The sequence below is a fragment of the Tursiops truncatus genome, chromosome 5 (genome assembly GCF_011762595.2).
Source record: "Tursiops truncatus isolate mTurTru1 chromosome 5, mTurTru1.mat.Y, whole genome shotgun sequence".
NCBI lineage: Eukaryota > Metazoa > Chordata > Mammalia > Artiodactyla > Delphinidae > Tursiops > Tursiops truncatus.
The window spans coordinates 19,267,029-19,288,321 of record NC_047038.1 but is presented as its reverse complement, the minus strand read 5'-3'; the positions used below and the strand labels follow the sequence as shown (position 1 = coordinate 19,288,321).

Below are 21,293 nucleotides of genomic sequence, written 5' to 3'. Positions count from 1 at the left end.
GGCTGAGTAATATTCCATTGTATATATGTGCCACATCTTCTTTATCCATTCATCCGATGATGGACACTTAGGTTGTTTCCATCTCCTGGCTATTGTAAATAGAGCTGCAATGAACATTTTGGTACATGACTCTATTTGAATTATGGTTTTCTCAGGGTATATGCCCAGTAGTGGGATTGTTGGGTCATATGGTAGTTCTATTTGTAGTGTTTTAGGGAACCTCCATACTGTTCTCCATAGTGGCTTTACCAGTTCACATTCCCACCAGCAGTGCAAGAGTGTTCCCTTTTCTCCACACCCTCTCCAGCATTTATTGTTTGTAGATTTTTTGATGATGGCCATTCTGACTGGTGTGAGATGATATCTCACTGTAGTTTTGATTTGCATTTCTATAATGATTAATGATGTTGAGCATTCTTTCATGTGTTTGTTGGCAATCTGTATGTCTTCTTTGGAGAAATGTCTGTTTAGGTCTTCTGCCCGTTTTTGGATTGGGTTGTTTTTTTTTTAATTATTGAGCTGCATGAGCTGCTTGTAAATTTTGGAGATTAATCCTTTGTCAGTTGCTTAACTTGCCAATATTTTCTCCCATTCTGAGGGTTGTCTTTTGGTCTTGTTTATGGTTTCCTTTGCTATGCAAAAGCTTTGAAGCTTCATTAGGTCCCATTTGTTTATTTTTGTTTTTATTTCCATTTCTCTAGGAGGTGGGTCAAAAAGGATCTTGCTATGATTTATGTCATAGAGTGTTCTGCCTATGTTTTCCTCTAAGAGTTTGATAGTGTCTGGCCTTAAATTTAGGTCTTTAATCCATTTTGAGTTTATTTTTGTGTATGGTATTAGGGAGTGTTATAATCTCACACTTTTATATGTACCGTCCAGTTTTCTCAGCACCACTTATTGAAGAGGCTGTCCTTTCTGCACTGTACATTCCTGCCTCCTTTATCAAAGATAAGGTGACCATATGTGCATGGGTTTATCTCTGTGCTTTCTATCCTGTTCCATTGAGCTATATTCCTCTTTTTGTGGCAGTACCATACTGTCTTGATTACTGTAGCTTTGTAGTATAGTCTCAAGGCAGGGAGCCTGATTCCTCCAGCTCTGTTTTTCATTCTCAAGATGGCTTTGGCTATTCAGGGTCTTTTGTGTTTCCATACAAATTGTGAAATTTTTTGTTCTAGTTCTGTGAAAAATGCCATTGGTAGTTTGATAGGGATTGCATTGAATCTGTAGATTGCTTTGGATAGTAGAGTCATTTTCACATTGTTGATTCTTCCAATCCAAGAACATGGTATATCTCTCCATCTATTTGTATCATCTTTAATTTCTTTCATCAGTGTCTTATAATTTTCTGCATACAGGTCTTTTGTCTCTTTAGGTAGGTTTATTCCTGGATATTTTATTCTTTTTGTTGGAATCATAAATGGGAGTGTTTTCTTAATTTCACTTTCAGATTTTTCATCATTAGTGTATAGGAATGCAAGATATTTCTGTGCATTAATTTTGTATCCTGCTACTTTCCCAAATTCATTAACTAGCTCTAGTAGTTTTCTGGTAGCATCTTTAGGATTCTCTCTATATAGTATCATGTCACCTGAAAAGCAGTGGCAGCTTTACTTCCTCTTTTCCGATTTGGATTCCTTTTATTTCCTTTTCTTCTCTGATTGCTGTGGCTAAAACTTCCAAAACTATGTTGAATAAGAGTGGTGAGAGTGGGCAACCTTGTCTTCTTCCTGATCTTAGTGGAAATGATTTCAGTATTTCACCATTGAGGACGATGTTGGCTGTGGGTTTGTCATATATGGCCTTTATTATGTTGAGGAAAGTTCCCTCTATGCCTACTTTCTGCAGGGTTTTTATCATAAATGGGTGTTGAATTTTGTCAAAAACTTACTCTGCATCTATAGAGATGATCATATGGTTTTTCTCCTTCAATTTGTAATATGGTGTATCACGTTGATTGATTTGCCTATATGGAAGAATCCTTGCATTCCTGGAATAAACCCCACTTGATCATGGTGTATGATCCTTTTAGTATTTTATTGAAGATTTTTGCATGTGTGTTCATCAGTGATATTGGCCTGTAGTTTTCTTTCTTTGTGACATCTTTGTCTGGTTTTGGTATCAGGGTGATGGTGGCCTCGTAGAAGGAGTTTGGGAGTGTTCCTCCCTTTCTATATTTTGGGAGAGTTTGAAAACGATAGGTGTTAGCTCTTCTCTAAATGTTTGATAGAATTCGCCTGTGAAGCCATCTGCTCCTGGAATTTTGTTTGTTGGAAGATTTTTAATCACAGTTTCAATTTAAGTGCTTGTGATTCGTCTGTTCATATTTTCTATTTCTTCCTGATTCAGTCTTCGCAGGTTATGCATTTCTACGAATTTATCCATTTCTTCCAGATTGTCCATTTTATTGGCATAGAGTTGCTTGTAGTAATCTCTCATGATCGTTTGTATTTCTGCAGTGTCAGTTGTTACTTCTCCTTTTTCATTTCTAATTCTATTGATTTGAGTCTTCTCCCTTTTTTTCTTGATGAGTCTGGCTAATGGTTTATCAATTTTGTTTATCTTATCAAAGAACCAGCTTTTAATTTTATTGACCTTTGCTATCGTTTCCTTCATTTCTTTTTCATTTATTTCTGATCTGATCTTTATGATTTCTTTCCTTCTGCTAACTTTGGGGTTTTTTTGTTCTTGTTTCTCTCATTGCTTTAGGTGCGAGGTTAGGTTGTTTATTGGAGATGTTTCCTGTTTCTTAAGGTAGGATTGTATTGCTATAAACTTCCCTCTTAGAACTGCTTTTGCTGCATCCCTTAGGTTTTGCGTCGTCTGTCTCCTTTGTCATTTGTTTCTAGGTTTTTTTTGATTTCCTTTTTGATTGCTTCAGTGATTACTTCGTTATTAAGTAGTGTATTGTTTAGCCTCCATGTGTTTGTACTTTTTACAGATCTTTTCCTGTAATTGATATCTAGTCTCATAGCACTGTGGTCAGAAAGATACTTGATACGATTTCAATTTTCTTAAATTTACCAAGGCTTCATTTGTGACCCAAGATATGATCTATCCTGGAGAATGTTCCATGAGCCCTTGAGAAAAATGTGTATTCTGTTGTTTTTGGATGGAATGTCCTATAAATATCAATTAAGTCCATCTTGTTTAATGTATCATTTAAAGCTTGTGTTTCCTTATTTATTTTCATTTTGGATGATCTGTCCGTTGGTGAAAGTGGGGTGTTAAAGTCCCCTACTAAATATGTGTGACTGTCAATTTCCCCTTTTATGGCTGTTAGTATTTGCCTTTTGTATTGAGGTGCTCCTCTGTTGGGTGCATAAATATTTACAATTGTTATATCTTCTTCTTGGATCGATCCCTTGATCATTATGTAGTGTCCTTCTTTGTCTCTTGTAATAGTCTTTATTTTAAAGTCATTTTGTCTGATTTGAGAATTGCTACTCCCGCTTTCTTTTGATTTCCATTTGCATGGAATATCTTTTTCCATCCCCTCACTTTCAGTCTGTATGTGTCCCTAGGTCTGAAGTGGGTCTCTTGTAGACAGCATATATATGGGTCTTGTTTTTATATGCATTTAGCCAGTCTGTGTCTTTTGGTGGGAGCATTTAATCCATTTACATTTAAGGTAATTATCGTTATGTATGTTCCTATTCCCATTTTCTTAATTGTTTTGCGTTTGTTATTGTAGGTCTTTTCCTTCTCTTGTGTTTCTTGCCTAGAGAAGTTCCTTTAGCATTTGTTGTAAAGCTGGTTTGGTGGTGCTGAACTCTGTCAGCTTTTGCTTGTTTGTAAAGGTTTTAATTTCTGCATCAAATCTGAATGAGATCCTTGCTGGGTAGAATAATCTTGGTTGTAAGGTTTTCTCCTTTATCACTTTAAATATGTCCTGGCAGTCCCTTCTGGCTTGCAGAGTTTCTGCTGAAAGATCAGCTGTTAACCTTATGGGGATTCCCTTGTGTGTTATTTTTCCCTTGCTGCTTTTAATATGTTTTCTTTGTATTTAATTTTTGACAGTTTGATTAATATGTGTCTTGGCGTATTTCTCCTTGGATTTATCCTGTATGGGACTCTCTGTGCTTCCTGGACTAGATTAACTATTTCCTTTCCCATATTAGGGAAGTTTTCAACTATAATCTCTTCAAATATTATCTCAATCCCTTTCTTTTTCTCTTCTTCTTCTGGGACCCATATAAGTCGAATGTTGGTGCATTTAATGTTGTCCCAGAGGTCTCTGAGACCATCCTCAGTTCTTTTCATTCTTTTTTCTTTATTCTGCTCTGTAGTAGTTATTTTCACTATTTTATCTTCCAGGTCACTTATCCGTTCTTCTGCCTCAGTTATTCTGCTATTGATCCCATCTAGAGTATTTTTAATTTCATTTATTGTGTTGTTCATCGTTGCTTGTTTCATCTTTAGTTCTTCTAGGACCTTGTTAAATGTTTCTTGCATTTTGTCTATTCTACTTCCAAGATTTTGGATCATCTTTACTGTCATTATTCTGAATTCTTTTTCAGGTAGATTGCCTATTTTCTCTTCATTTGTTAGGTCTGGTGGGTTTTTATCTTGCTCCTTCCTCTGCTGTGTTTTCTCTGTCTTCTCATTTTGCTTATCTTACTGTGTTTGGGGTCTCCTTTTTGCAGGCTGCAGGTTCATAGTTCCAGTTGTTTTTGGTGTCTGTCCCCAGTGGCTAAGGTTGGTTCAGTGGGTTGTGTAGGCTTCCTGGTGGAGGGGACTAGTGCCTGTGTTCTGGTGGATGAGGCTGAGTCTTGTCTTTCTGGTGGGCAGGTCCACGTCTGGTGGTGTGTTTTGGGGTGTCTGTGGCCTTATTATGATTTTAGGCAGCCTCACTGCTAATGGGTGGGGTTGTGTTCCTGTCTTGCTAATTGTTTGGCACAGGGTGTCCAGCACTATAGCTTTCTGGTCATTGAGTGAAGCTGGGTCTTGGTGTTGAGATGGAGATCTTTGGGAGATTTTCACCGTTTGATATTACGTGGAGCTGGGAGGTCTCTTGTGGACACGTGTCCCAAGTTGGCTCTCCCACCTCAGAGGCACAGCACTGACTCCTGGCTGCAGCACCAAGAGCCTTTCATTCACACGGCTCTGAATAAAAGGGAGAAAAAGTAGAAAGAAAGAAAGAAAGAGGACAAAATAAAATAAAATAAAGTAAGATAAAATAAAAATTATTAAAATAAAATATAATTATTAAGAAAAAAAAATTTTTAAGTAAAAATAAAAAACAAACAAACAAAAAAAACAGATGGACAGAACCCTAGGACAAATGGCGAAAGCAAAGCTATACAGACAAAATCTCACACAGAAGCATACACATACACACTCACAAAAAGAGGAAAAGGGGAAAAAATCATAAATCTTGCTCTCAAAGTCCACCTCCTCAATTTGGGATGATTCATTGTCTATTCAGGTATTTCAGAGATGCAGGGTACATCAAGTTGATTGGGGAGATTTAATCCGCTGCTTCTGAGGCTGCTGGGAGAGATTTCCCTTTCTCTTCTTTGTTCTCACAGCTCTGGGGTCTCCGCTTTGGATTTGGCCCCACTTCTACGTGTAGGTTGCCGGAGGGCATCTGTTCATCGCTCAGACAGGACCAGGTTAAAGGAGCCGCTGATTCGGGAGCTCGGGGTCACTCAGGCTGCGGGGAGGGAGGGGCACGGAGTGCGGGGCAAGCCTGCGGCATCAGAGGCCAGCGTGACGTTGCACCAGCCTGAGGCGCGCCGTGCGTTTTCCTGGGGAAGTTGTCCCTGGATCACGGGACCCTGGCAGTGGCGGGCTGCACAGGCTCCCGGGACGGGGGTGTGGATGTGACCTGTGCTCGCACACAGGCTTCTTGGTGGCGGCAGCAGCAGCCTTAGCGTCTCATGCCCGTCTCTGGGGTCTGCGCTGTTAGCCGCAGCTCGCGCCAGTCTCTGGAGCTCCTTTAAGCAGCGCTCTTAATCCCCTCTCCTAGAGCACCAGGAAACAAAGAGGGAAGAAAAAGTCTCTTGCCTCTTCGGCAGGTCCAGACTTTTTCCCGGATTCTTCCTGGCTAGCCATGGCGCACTAGCCCCCTTCAGGCTGTGTTCACGCCGCCAACCCCAGTCCTCTCCCTGGGGTCTGACCTTTGAAGCCCGAACCTCAGCTCCCAGACCCCACCCGCCCCGGCGGGTGAGCAGAAAAGCCTCTCGGCCTGGTGAGTGCTGGTCGGCACCGATCCTCTGTGCGGGAATCTCTCCGCTTTGCCCTCCGCACCCCTGTGGCTGCGCTCTCCTCTGAGGCTCCGAAGCTTCCCCCCTCCGCCACCCACAGTCTCCGCCCACGAAGGGGCTTCCTAGTGTGTGGAAACCTTTCCTCCTTCACAGCTCCCTCCCACTGGTGCAGGTCCCGTCCCTATTCTTTTGTCTCTGTTTATTCTTTTGCCCTACCCAGGTACGTGGGGAGTTTCTTGCCTTTTGGGAGGTCTGAGGTCTTCTGCCAGTGTTCAGTGGGTGTTCTGTAGGAGTTGTTCCACGTGTAGATGTATTTCTGATGTATCTGTGGGGAGGAAGGTGATCTCTTTGTCTTACTCTTCCGCCATCTTCCTGCATTTATTCTTAATGGAAGAAGGAAATCTGAATCTAAATAGTGGTAGCAAATAGTAACCATGGATTAAGCGTATATATGACATATATGTTTTTCTTATTAAAAAATAGTTTTAAAGGGGAATATAGCCATTATTTTGTAATAACTGTAAATGGAGTATAACCTTTAAAAATTATGTAAAAAATAGTTTTATTGGTCTTGAAGAGAAGCCTGGCTATCAAGTTTTGATTTTAAAAAACAATATTGGAAACAGAGTATTTGTAGGGTTTTTTTTTTTCTTCATTTCTGATTTTATCAGCTGTCTTCTAACTATTGTTGATAATAACTGTTTTTTCCTTTTTCTTTTTTTATTTTGAGGAATGAGTATGATTGGATAAGTATTAATTTTTAGCTGGGGAAAAAAATGACAGTCTCCTGTTACTTAAACTAGGTTACTTGATACTCATGTAATAAAATATTTCTGGGAAATTAAAATTACAGAGGACTCGTAAGTAAACTGAAAATGTAGTTTACCATTCTTAACGTCATACATTGCTAAAAACTTGACAAAAGAATACATTTTCCCAATTCTGTAAGCCAATGGTTTTTTCTAGGGTTGTTTAAAATGGAAATAGGATTTTTATTTGTAGTTGTAAATATTTGTATACATTCACTAATGTTAAAATATCATAAAAGTTTGCCATAATATATTACTACTTGCCAGATACTTCAATCAAACTTTTGGTAATTTTTTAGTGAATTCTTAAGAAATTAACTCTTATAGATGGAACTCACATATTAAAAATCCTCACAAAACTTAAATCAGACACCAACATTAACATTTAACATTAGGCTAGCTTTTAAAGAGTTATGATTTAAAAAGTACATTTTGTTGATAATACTCAACAGGTACAAATGTGTTAATGCATAAAAGACTCCTAGTGTTTTATAACTGTTTAAAAACAGTCATTGACACATTTAATAAAACTTAGCAGATGTCTTTTATTATGTTGGAGATTCAGTAATCCCTAAAGAATCTGATATGAGTTATTTCTATTTCAGATAATTAAGCGGAGATTGGTTTAGTAGCAAATTGAACATTATGCCCAAGAGAATCTTTTTCCTTTAATTGTAGGAATCTATAGGAACCTTTTCTTTTTAGGGTTAAAAATTGTAAGAGACTACAAGGGAATCTTTTAAAAATAAGAAATTATTAAGCTAGTGTTTTTAAAAATTAGCTAAAATAAGAATAACATTTCTAATGATTTGTTGGTAACTCTTAGTATGTTGAAAGCTAATAAACATCAGTAGAATACATTGACTCCTTAGATAAGTTGTGTGGAGGGGAGGTAGGGCAGAGATGATGAGGTCTGGAGGCCATTTGCAGGTAAAATCACCAAAGGAACTTCCATTTTCTGCTTGTCTCTGGACTCCATGGCCACTATAAACCTGATGAACCCATCTCCAGGACTGGGACAGCATGTATGTTTTGAAAAGGCTTCTCAGATGATCTGAGGGAGAACTACTGCTCCAAATAACTCTAGGTTTTTAATGTTGATTGAAATCAATTAGATATTTATTTTGAGTTTTACAAACTTAATGTTGGAATTCAGGATAAAAACCAATATTTATTTACCTTTCTATTTGTGTTTGAATTTGTCTGTGCTTCGGAGTTATATAAGCACAATTAAATCAAGCAGGTTCTAAGTAGGACCTGTATTATTTAGAGGCAGATGACAGTAGAGAATAGAGGAAAAAGCCCCAGTTCTGCAAGTCAGTATATTTGGGATTTTAATATTTGCCCTGCCAGTAATTAACTGAATGACCTTAAGCCCTTCAATATCCTTTCCTGTGAAAGGATATTAATTGGCTGTATATCCAGAACCTTAGCCAGAAAATAAATATGTCAATAACCAAAATGCAGAATTTACCAAAATACTACCTTGGTTTTAATATTGAGCAAATGTAGTCAACAGTGTTAATTGGAATATTTTAACAACTTTTTGATTACTACTGACAGATCAAATAGGCTAAATTTAAATTTGGAATTAATAGGAAGAAAAAAGAATCTCAATTAAAAAAGAAATTTAAATTCTGATGCAAAAGAAACCAGATATTAATTGTTGAAACACTTCTGAAATTCGAATACTTAAGAAACCAGGATGAACTGTGTGAAAGGAAGTTCACATTTGGTAACTATTTATAATAAATAGTTATAATAAATAAATAGTTTATTTGGTAACTATTTATAATAAATAGTTATAATAAATAGTTTATAACTATTTATAAACTATTTATAATGTTTTTGTCACAAGTAACCAAAAGTGGGGCATTCTTATTAAAGCTGTTAAAATATTCCTGATAAATATTCCAACTGTAATATATAAATTACAGATTTAGCTAATTGGATTTTTCCAAATTGATTTTTAGTGAATTGATCTGCTTCCCTCAAAGGATATCTCTGGGTATTATTACCTCAGAACTCTGAGAAGCACAGATTGAAAACAACTGAAGCTTTCAAATCTTCATAGGTTTCTTTTAGGATCTAAATTGCAAGTTTTTGCTATAATTAGAGGTGGTGTTATCATGAAGCTTTACTACAAACTTCTGTAACTTTTTGTGGGTTTTTTTTTTTTTTTTGCTACGGAATAGTTATTTGCTAAGCAGCCAAGTAAGTGGCTGCTTAAATATATGTAGTTAAGTATTAAGTGGGTGCCTTAAATATATGTATCTTGTTTTCATTTAAAGGAAATAGACTGATGCTTTAAAAGAGGTTAAAGAATTGCTTAGTTTACAGATTTCAGGCTCCAAGGTGAAAAGTTATTGTTACATATCTCTTTTGATGGCAATTTATTCTTAATATTTGTAGGAAAACTACTTTGGGGAAGATGACATGTATATGGATTTTGAAGAGGTTATTTCAAGTCCTGTTCTGTCACTGTCAACATCATCCAGCTCTGGGTGGACTGCTGTTGGAATGGAAAATGACAAAAAAGAAAATGAAAGTTCAGCCAAGTCAATTCATCCGCTTACCTTGCGTCCTTGGGATATTACTGTACTTGTTAATTTGCACAAAGTTCACGGGCGTCTTCCTGTTGTAAGTGTTTACGTGTCAAAATAGTCGAGTTTATTATGAAATCCACTCAGCATAGGAAACTGTGTCTGTGTGTGCACACACTTACATAAAAAATTCACATTCAAAAACACTTCTGAATTTATCTTTTTATAAAGCTAGTTTATTATTTTCTTCATAGTATAATTACCCGATCACTGATAATTTTCCGTTCTGTTTTTCTTCTTTCACTTTAGTTCCTTCTTTGCTGTTCTATATAAGTTTAGAACATTTTGCCATGCTGTTGAGTTGCTAGGTTTATAGTTAGCCTGATGGATGTCCTAGGACTTCATATTTTTTTAGCCTTTATCTCTAACTCCAGACCAGTCTGGGATGTTAGACCTATTACAAAATCAAGATTCAGACTTGACCCTGGAGGTTGAGTTGTGTCAGCGGTTTGGATTCAGCACAGTATCCTGGTTTACTCTAAAGGATGACCCTTGGGCCTCTTGGGGCTGACTTGAAATCAGATTATATTGTCCAAAGAACCCATGGCCATTGGAGCCAGGCCAGATAGGGAGGGTGTGGCCCTAGAGCATTGTGCTGCATACTGGGTCCATGTCATGTTCTTAGGGTTGCACGGGAAAGGAATCACCTCTGGTGCTTAGTGAACCTAATGTCTTTTTCTGGGGACAGAATACTTTTTTTTGTCAGTAAGCACTGTTTCTCCTTGTAAAATATCAGTCTTTTAATTGTATAAATGTAATTTCTATTTTCCTGTACTTCCTTGGTCTTTATCTGTATCTTGATTATGGTGTTTTGCTTGACTTTAGCATGGAACTACTGATGGCCCTGAGTGTCCTACAGCTTTTTTGGAAAGACTATGTTTTGAAATGAAAAAAGGATTTAGGGAGACCATGCTGCAACTTGTCCTGTCACCCCTGAATGTGTTTGTCAGTGATAACTATCAGGTAATGTGAAACTGAGTTATGGTAAAGACTTAGAGATTTATTATTACTATTTTTGGGGTCAAAACAATGTGTTAACTTCAGAGCATGGAATATATAGCTCTTAAAATTAGGGACCTTTAATTTAACTGTACTAAGCAGTTTTGTATTGTGTGTATATATGAGAATTGTTTCAAGAATCTTAGTTCTTCTTTTTTTTCCTCTGCTTATTTCCTTATTTATATGATCCCAAACAATTATATTTAATATCTATTGTTTTTAGAAATGGAAAGAAATACTTTCTAACTTTCTCTTATGTTTATGGAAGGGAAAAACTAATTGTATACAATGTTGGTAGATAGTGTTGAAAATCACAACCTAAGTATTAATATTAACCAGTACCATAAATCTTGAAAACATGCGTACCTACATGGTCAATGATTTATTCTTTTCATCTAATGTACCTACCAGATACTTTGTTAATTCCTCAAGATATTCCTGAGGCTCTTTTGGAAGTGAACTGGTGACATTCATCAAATGGGAATATTTTACATTCCTGGGTAGATTATTACTTTATTATTTTTTAATGCCAATGGCTTCTCTTGGCGTCTACCACTACTTTAAGGCTCTTTCCTACTTTTAGTCAAGTTGTATGTTTTAGAACTATGATGTTTTTTAGTACAAAGCAAAGTAAAATTATAAACAGGAGGAAGAATCTGACAGTGAATCATCAATGAATGATAACTCACTATGGAGTCTATGTAGTAACTGATCATCTGATTTAAAAGAGCATACCCCTTTTCACTCTTTTGCCATAACTGACTATATTTTTCTATTGTAGTAGCTAAAACGTAACACTTAATGTATGATAGTTTTTGCCACAGAATATTTCTTTTTTAAAAACTTTTATTTCAGAAGAATTATAGATTTATAGGAGGTTACAAAGGTAGTACAGAGAGTTTCTGTGTTTCCTCCATGTTGATCTTTTACATAATTATGGTATAGTATCAAAACCAGGAGATTGACATTGGCACAATATGTGTGCATCGTTCTGTGTCATCTTATCACGTGTAGATTTGTGTAACTGCCACCCAAATCAAGATACAGAACTATTCTATCATCACAAAGATCTCACTTGTGTTAACACTTTTAACTTGTCACATGAAACCTTAAAAATAACTCTTGTCCTCTCTCTAATTAGTGGGTCATTAGAATTGGTTGTTTTTTTATTTTGGGAGGCAAGTGTATGGAGAGGGAGCCCATCTCCTTTTTTCAGTCTGTTGAGGAAATTAGTAAAGGTAAAAGGGAAATATCTTCTTATGACTGAGTTCTGAGAATCTTAGGTGAGCATCTCTGGTTGCTTGTGAGTACCTGGTGATACTTCAACTTCTATTTTAATCACTGCATTCTCAAAAGACTTCAGTAGATATAAAAAATATTTTATTGAGTTTATTATGAAAATTCATATTAACCCTAATTATAGAATTACTGGCAAACTTGTACAGAGACTGAAGTGTAAGGTGTGATTTATTTGGTGATAAGAAAGGGAATTCAGGGAATGGAGATATCAAGGCAGTAGTAGAAGTATTAGTGATGTTTTGTTTCCTGGATGGTTAACACTTCATAATTCACCCCGAAGACAAGCATAGTCTATACATATTTTCTTGGAATTTGCTTATCTACTTAATTTGCTTACATTTTGTAGTGCTAGCATCCCTAAGAAATATTTTCTTCTTTTGTCTTTATACTATCTAATACTCTTTCATGGTGGGAAGCTTCACACTGTGACTGCCCTCAAGACTCAGTTCTGGGTCACTCACCTGTAGCTGCTTATTTCTGGTAGCATTAGTCTTAGTGCAGAACTTCAAGGTTAAGGATCTAATGTGATGGGTCTATTATTGTGTCTGACTTATGAAACCACACACTTTTTACTTGATCATCTTTTGATGTATATTAGTTTTCTAGGGCTGCCAATGCAAGGTACCCCACACTGGGTGGCTTAGAACAACAGAAACTTATTCTTTCACAGTTTTGGAGCCTGGAAGTCTGAAATTGGTGTGTTTGGCAGGGCCATGCTCTCTTTCAAGGCCGTAGGAGAGGATCCTTCCTTGTCTTTTCCTAGCTTTTGGTGGTCGCTAACAATCCTTGGCATTCCTTGTTTTGTAGTTGTATCACTCAAATCTCTGCCTCTGTCTTCACGTGGCATTCTCTCCATGAGTCTGTGTGTCTAAGTTTTCCCCTTACAAGGACACTGTTGCTTGGATCAGGGCCCACTGTAATCCAGTGTAATCACATTTTAACTTGATTACATTCGTCAAGACCCTATTTCCAAATAAGATCACATTCACAGGTACCTGAGCTTAGGAATTGAACGTGTCTTCATAGGGGACACAATTCAACCCACTAAACGATGCAAGCCGTAATAAAATTTAGAATATAATCTTTATTGGTGACTAGGTAGGCTTTACCTTTAGGACAAGCCAAGATCCACATGTTTGTTTTTGTTTTTTTGGCAGTGGGTGGTGAGAGAGAGGATAGAATCCAGGATGATGCCTGATTTTTGCCTTGGGCAATTAACTTAGCCAGTGGGAGATAAAGAATACAGGAGGAGGAACTGGTTTATAGGGGAAGATGATGCGTTTCTGGGCATGTTGGGTTTGAAGTACCAAGAAATCAACCTTCATTTTCTAGTATTTTTCAAAGAGTGGACTTCATTGTCTTTGAGAAATAGACATTGTCTTTGAGATAAACTCACCTAAGTGTCTGTGTAGGTACAGTGGCATTCAAAAGTCATAAATAGCTGACTTTCTGATGGTGCTCTAATATACTAACAGCAGATGCATATGTGGGCCCTGAACATTCTTGGAAAATACATTTGGATGGTCCCTGTGATAACCTATGTGGCTAAAAATAATAAAAATAGACAAGCTGGGTGGTAGTGACGGATAAAGGCATCATGCCCTCAATACCCCCTGTCTCGTCTGCATGAACCCCTCCCCCCCAACTTTAAGGCCAAATGCACTTTATTTTCTTTTGCCTTTTGACCCCTTTCACCCATTTCCCCCACCCCCTACTCTCAGCTCTGGCAACCACCAATCTGTTTTCTGTATTCTATGAGCTTTTTTTAGATTCCACATGTAAGAGGGATCATATGGTATTTGTCTTTCTCTATCTTACTTATTTCACTTGGCATATTGCCCTCGAGGTCCATTTATGTTGTTGCAAATGGCAAGATTTCCTTCTTTTTTTATGACTGATATTCCACTGTATGTGTGCGTATGTGTGTGTGTGTGTATATATATATATATATATACACACATATATATGTGTATATATATATTCACCATAATTTCTTTATGACTAATATTCCACTGTATATGTGTGTGTATATATATACACACACATATATATTCACTATAATTTCTTTATGACTGATATTCCACTGTATGTGTGTGTGTATATATATATACACATATATATGTATGTATATATATTCACCATAATTTCTTTATCCATTCATCCACTGATAGACAGGTTTTTTCCGTATCTTGGCTTTTGTAAATAATACTGCAGTGAACATGGCAATGCATGTATCTCTTTGAATTAGTGTTTCCTTCGGATAACTACCCAGAAGTGGAATTGCTGAATCATATGGCAGTTCTATTTTTAATTTTTTGAGAAACCACCATTATTCTCCATAGTGGATGCACCAATTTACATTCCCACCAACAGTGCACAAGGGTTCCCTTTTCTCCAATCCTTGCCAACATTTGTTATTTGTGTTCTTTTTGATGAGAGCCATTCTGACAGGTGTGAAGGATATCTCACTATGGTTTTGATTTGCATTTCCCTGATGTTTAGTGACGTTGAGCATCTTTTCATGTGTCTGTTGACCTTCTGCATGTCCTCTTTGGAGAAATAGCTATTCAGATCATCTGCCCATTTCTTAAATTGGATTGTTTGTTTTTTTGCTATTGAGTTGTGGGAATTCTTTATATATTTTGGGTATTAGACCTGTATCAGATTTATGATTTGCAAATATTTTCTTTTTTTTAAATAAATTTATTTATTTATTTACTTATTTTTGGCTGTGTTGGATCTTCGTTTCTGTGTGAGGGCTTTCTCTAGTTGCGGCGAGCAGGGGCCACTCTTCATCGCAGTGCGTGGGCCTCTCACTGTTGCGGCCTCTCTTGTTGCGGAGCACAGGCTCCAGACGTGCAGGCTCAGTAGTTGTGGCTCACAGGCCTAGTTACTCCGTGGCATGTGGGATCTTCCCAGACCAGGGCTCGAACCTGTGTCCCCTACATTGGCAGGCAGCTTCTCAACCACTGTGCCACCAGGGAAGCCCTGCAAATATTTTCTTTTCTTCTGCAGGTCGCCTTTTCATTTTGTTGATAGTTTCCTTTGCTACAAAGAAGCTTTTTAGTTTGATGTAGTCCCACTTGTTTATTTTTGCTTTTGTTGCTTTGCCTTTGGTGTTAGATTAAAAAAATAATCACCAAGCCCATGTCAGAGAGTCTACTTCTGATATTTTCTTCTAGGAGTTTTATGGTTTCAGGTCTTACATTCAAGTCTCTAATTAATTTTGAGTTGATTTTTGTATATGGTATAAGATAGTGATTGAGTTTCATTCTTTTAGTATGTGTTACTGAGTTTTCCCAGCACTGTTTATTGAAGAGACTCTCCTTTCCTCATTGTATATTCTTGGATCCTTTGCTGTAAATTAATTGACCATATATATGTGTGTTTATTTCTGGGCTCTCTATTCTGTTCCATTGACTTATGTGTCTGTTGTTATGCTAATACCATACTGTTTTGATTATTACAGCTATGTGATAGAGTTTGAGATAAGGGAGCATGATACCTCCAGCTTTCTTTTGTCTTTTTCAAGATTACTTTGGGTATTTGGGGTTTTTTGTGGTTCTATACGAATTCTAGGATTATTTGTTCTATTTCTTTGAAAGATGCCATTGGAATTTTGATAGGGATTGCATTGAGTCTGTAGATTGCTTTGGGTAGCGTGGACATTTTAACAATATTGATTCTTCCAAGCCAAGATCCACATGTATTTTTGAGCTCAGAAAAAGCTATCAAAAGCTTTATCCTGAGAATTATTGAATCTCAGTGCCAGAAGTGATCTTTATTGACCATCTTCTCCAGCTGCATCAGATAAAACAGAAGGGAACTGAGGCCTGGAGAAGTTAAGTGATTATATATACTGTCACACAGCTTAGACGAAAATAAAATTTAAAAATGTGTCAGAAGAGTTTCTAGAGCTATTGTTATACTCACAATTTGAAATGAACTTTTAAGAATTCTTTATGAATTCAACTTAACTCTATTCTTAAAAACACTTTTTTATGAACGCAGTTCCCAAAATTTGTGTTGAAACAAGGAACATTAACCCTGTAAGATGGCCTGCACACACACACACTAAAAAGACTGTCATGGTAAAATTAAGATAAATAATTTCAAGTGTAAAAAGTGCTACAAGGAGAGGAATGAGGTACTTTGGTAGCATGTAATAGTCTTAAGATAAAAACATGATAAAACTTGATTTTAAAAGATCTCTGTGGTGGTTTTGTAGAGTGTGGACCAGAGATATGTAAAAGTTAAGGCTTGGGAGATCCTGGCAAGAGGTTGTATTATTTGGACCAGGATGATAGCAGTGAAGCTGGAAGAAACTCAGTGCATTTGTGAGAGATTGGGAGGTAGATTCTATAGAAATTGGTGACTGATGGGTAGGGCATTACCAAACTTACTTTATTCTGTATTTCTAATAACCATCTGTGAAACCAGTGTTGCATGGAATACCCTATTTTAGGACATATGCTTTAGCTTTCTGAGTAAGTCTTAGAAATTTTCTCTTTGAAATGTTGCTGCTTGTTAGTTGTGAATATATAATTATTCTTGTAAGATGGATCTATCCTTTTAATATTTACATAATTCTCAAAATCTTTATGAAAGATGGCTTTCTTTGCTAGTTCCTTGTTTTATGGTCTGTTATTTTCTTCTTTTTAATACTTCGATCTCATGATTCCTGCCTTGTCACAAAAGATTGGCCTCTTACATTCCCTCTCAGTTATAATACTTGTTTCTTTTTATTCATTGAGGCAGTTACCAATCAGAGATCTGCATTTTTTTTTTAGGACTTTGCTGTCTCGCTTTGCAGTTGGGCTCTTACGGATAATGTCACTAAAGAAGCTTAACACAGACTACTTTTATGGGTACAAGGTTGTGTTAGGAGCTTGTGGATCCCAAAGTCATATTTTCCAAATAGCATGTTTTTACCTTTTGTCACTGGGGGAAAAAGCAGCTAGCAATTATAATGCTGATTTTTCTTATGCTTCTTACAGTCTTATTATTGTTTTCAGCAGCGACCCCCTGTGGATGAAGTGCTCAGGGAAGGTCACATCAATTTGTCAGGTCTCCAGCTGAGAGCACATGCTATGTTCTCAGCAGAAGGTCTTACTTTGGGAAGTGATTCCTTAGAATACGCATGGCTAATTGATGTGCAGGCTGGAAGCCTTACAGCTAAGGTCACAGCACCACAGGTATGTTCTCAGTTCTCAGAGTGCTATCTCCTGACTTTTTTTTTTTTTCCTTTACTCACCCACCTCCCCAAAAATAGGTTATATGCCCATTTGAATGTTCATTTTATTTCCACTTGCCATTCAGAATTTTCTTAGTATTATATGAGTCAGAGACAAGTTTCACTTTTCTGGGCCACCTAAAATTGACGGCTGTGATGTTTTATAGTTCTGTGTAATACTTTCAAGAATTCAAGACTTTCTTTGAGAAAAACTCAGGATGAGAAATTTCTGGAAATCAAATTATATATTATTAAAATTACATTACTTGGCTCTCCACTGTTGGAACAATCTTGTTTTCCCAGTACACAGAATAATTTTCTAAGAACTTTACCTTGTATATTTCTTAAGTAGGATTTGAAAACAGCATTTATACTATTAAGGTAGCATCATTCTTTACTTGTGATGTCCCAAAACAAGACAAAATCTTTTGAACCTCCACTTAGTGATATGGATACTGGTTTAGAAAAATAAAAATGAATTTATTGGTGAGAAAATCTGGTCTGGAGTGCTAGTTGTGATCCTTTTGGATAAATTCTCCTTCCCCCTCACTGTCCCACTTAGTCTTGAGGGGTCTCAGATGCCTAAAGGGTTATAGTCAGCCCTCCCTATCCACAGGTTCTGCATCCACAGGTTCAACCAACCGTGGATTCAACCAACTGCAGATGTGAAGCCTAAGGATACAGAGGGCTGACTGTATTTAGTTCTAGAAATGGACCATTGAAATTTAGTCCAATGTCTGTATTACTGTAATATTTCACCTGTTGAGCCATTTACAGGCATACCTCATTTTATTGTGCTTCACAGATTTTGCTTTCTTTCTTTTTTTGTTTTTACAAATTGAAGGTTTGTGGCAATGCTGCATCAAGCAGGTCTATCAGCACCATTTTTCTGACAGCATTTGCTCAATTTATGTGTCTGTGTCACATTTTGGTAATTATTGCAATATTTTAAACTTTTTCATTATTATTACATCTGTTATGGTAATCTGTGATTAGTGATCTTTGATGTTAGTTACTATTGCAAAAAGATTATAAATCATTGAAGGCTCAGGTTAGCATTTTTTAGCAATAAAGTATCTTTTAATTAAGGTATGTATGTTGTTTTTTTAGGCATAATGTTATTGTGCACTTGATAGACTACTAGTTACTTGTAAATATAACTTCTACATGCACTGGGAAACCAAGTATTTGTGACTTGCTTTATTGTTATAGTCACTATATTGCAAATTTATTGCGGTGGTCTGGAACCAAACCCACAGTATCTCTGAGGTATGCCTGTATTTATAATGTGCGTTTCATAATTGGTGTTTCAAAAGATTGGAATGTGGTAGAAAGGTACATACTCAGTTTTTAATAAAGAATTACAGAATGAGTGTGAAATACGTGTAATTTAGAGGTAAGTAGTGGCAACAAGCAGGTGAATAAAGACTAGATACCTTGTGTATCTGAAGGAAATTGTTGGAGGGCAGCAAAAATTAAGATTCTAGAAATAGTAGGAAAATGAATGGAATTGAAAAGGGATATTTTATATAAAAATGAATGGAAAGAAATATATAATGGTGAAAACAAATATTCATTGCTCAGTAGCCTCATAACTGTCTTTTTATCTGCCATTTTCTGTCTCTAAATATACAAGTAAAAACTGAAGCATATAACAAAACAGTTTGTTCCCAGCAAGCATGCAGTGAAGCTGTGCTGACCCTCCAAGATTGGACACAATTCCTTTAATCTAAAGATTGCTAGACTCTCATATATGTTGCCCTTATTAGAAGATGAAACATTTCTTTCTTCTGCACTAGAATCATGGCATCACTGTTTCCTGCAAGGTTCATGAATCCATACGTGCTTTTAGTGTTTATTCCATTCTTTGTATGTTTTAAAAGTGAAATTCATGTTTTCTGAGAGTTCAAGATATGTACTTTTTTTGGGGGGGGGATAATACCGTGTATACCCGTGTCTCAGTGTTTATTGTAAACTAACCAATTATAAAATTAAGGTTTTTTCTTAAACTCAATATTTGATGAAAAATTGATATATACTTACTTAAACTTCTATTCATAAAAGTTCTTCAATCTTCAGAATACCTGATTTTCTAAAATTGTAGCTTAATAGATATAAATTTCACTTCAAAGCTTGGTTTATTATTAGGTAGAGAATTTTCGGTGCTTTTCTGTGCAGAGGATTCCGATTAATCATATAAGAAGAAAGATATAACCTTGAAAAAAAATACTTGCTTTAGAGGTTGCTGAAGTTGAATTTTTCAGTTGAAATGAGTTTTCATTTTGGCAATGCATTTTGTCATTCACAAATGAAAAGTAACACAAGCTTATAAATGATGTCAAGGTAGAAAAATGATATTGGTTAACAAGTAGATTATGTAGCAGGTATAAGGCACTCTTTGGATTCTTTCAAGCTGTATTAATATTCTTGATAAGATTTTAAACTCTGAACAATTGTTTAGAATGCTAACAGTGTTGTCAACCTGTCATGGCTTATTTGCAGCTGGCTTGTCTCTTGGAGTGGGGACAGACATTTGTTTTTCATGTCGTATGTCGGGAGTATGAACTGGAAAGACCAAAATCAGTAATAGTATGTCAGCATGGAATTGATCGTCGGTTCTGTGAATCCAAGGTATGTTAACAGATATGTTAGCAGTATTATAAACATTTATGGCTTTTTTCGAAGTGAAAGAGATATCAGCTTTAAATCAACTGTACATAGCATCAAGTAAACACCAAAGTTCAGTTTTTTCAATTACTAAAATTATTTTGAACATTTATAGCCACTTGTTATTTAGTTGTAAATAGTTAAAATATGAGGTAATTATTAAAACATACATTCACAAATAAATGGAGATATTATAAAATTATGTCTTATCTCTTACTGCATTATTATACTAACTCTTTGGGATATGGATGTGTGTTTATGTAGAAGGTTTAGAAATTGGAGGAAGAAGGTTAAATTCCTTACATGGCATTGTTTGCAGACCCTTCTGGAACATACATATTCTCCTTTAACATGATTAGCAATGTTGGGCATTTGCCAAGTTTCCTAACTCCAGATCTTACACTCTTTCTACCGCATTGCACTACCATGACTAAGGGTCATTACAGTACCTTCAAGAGGGTTGTAAAAAGTAGATAGTAATTCCTAAAATCATGTACAGGGGCAGAGAGATGCAGAGTGTTATTTTGTAGTAAGCACTGTTCCTTATGCATTTAGGGTGGGGAACATTTTTTAAGTATGCGCCTTTGAGAAAACCTGGAAAACATTGTAGTTTCAAAAAAAAAAGTAACTTACCCTAATTCTACAACATAGAGATAGCCATTGCTAACAGTTTAGTTTTTCTTTCTAGTTTCTTTTCTATGTGTCTTTCCTTTCTTTTTTCTTTTGTTATACAAACTGTATGTTTGCTATTATATTACTGTGAGTTGGAAGTAATTCATTCTGCTTTTAATTTTATGTCCAAGAAAATCTGTAACCTGTGCTAATTTACCATCAATAAAGGAAACAGCTGTAATTGGTGATAAAATTATTTATTTTCTTGTTATAAACGCAATGCCAGCCTCCAGGGAATTGGTTCCTTAGTCATTAGTTTCTTACCAATAATTTGTACATACTTGTAGGTATCTCCTCCCTCTTTTTTTTTTTCCTACTAATACTCAGAGCTTTTAAGTTGTATTATAATTTTAAAAAATCAACTTCATTGAGGCATAATTTACATACAATAAATTCACCCTTTTTAAGTTTGAGTTTTGAGAAAAGTTATATATACTGGTGTAACCCTTACCACCAATGAAGATCTAGAACATTTCTGTCACCTTAGGAAATTCCTTTGTGACCCTTCGCAGTCAGACACTATTCCACACATCCACTGATATTCTTTCTGTCATTTTAGGTCAGATTTTTTTTAAGGTCTATTTCGTGTGGAGGAAATATATTAGTATAGAGCACCGACTATCATACAAGACACCTGCCTTCTAGTCCTGGCTCTGCCACTGATGAGCAGAGTACAAGCTGTTGGGCTGGTAATTTATTCAGGGCTGCCATTTCCCAAAGAAGTTCATTGAAGTTGGGGATATGTATGTTATCTTCTAACCTAATCATGACCAAATCTATGTTTTAGGAGTAAAACAAAAAT

The 21,293-nt window shown here is 36.3% G+C and overlaps 1 protein-coding gene across 4 annotated transcripts in view; it reads left to right on the top strand.

Annotated features, from left to right (window-relative positions):
• Nucleotides 1-21,293, top strand: part of BLTP1 (bridge-like lipid transfer protein family member 1) — a 207,206-nt gene that overhangs the window by 69,075 nt on the left and 116,838 nt on the right. For all 4 annotated transcript variants that reach the window (XM_073804868.1, XM_033856712.2, XM_033856714.2 and 1 more), the window contains exons 21-24: nt 9,431-9,658; nt 10,447-10,584; nt 16,935-17,114; nt 19,655-19,783. In XM_073804868.1, the coding sequence (XP_073660969.1) occupies nt 9,431-9,658; nt 10,447-10,584; nt 16,935-17,114; nt 19,655-19,783 (675 nt within the window). The remainder of the gene's footprint in view (nt 1-9,430; nt 9,659-10,446; nt 10,585-16,934; nt 17,115-19,654; nt 19,784-21,293) is intronic.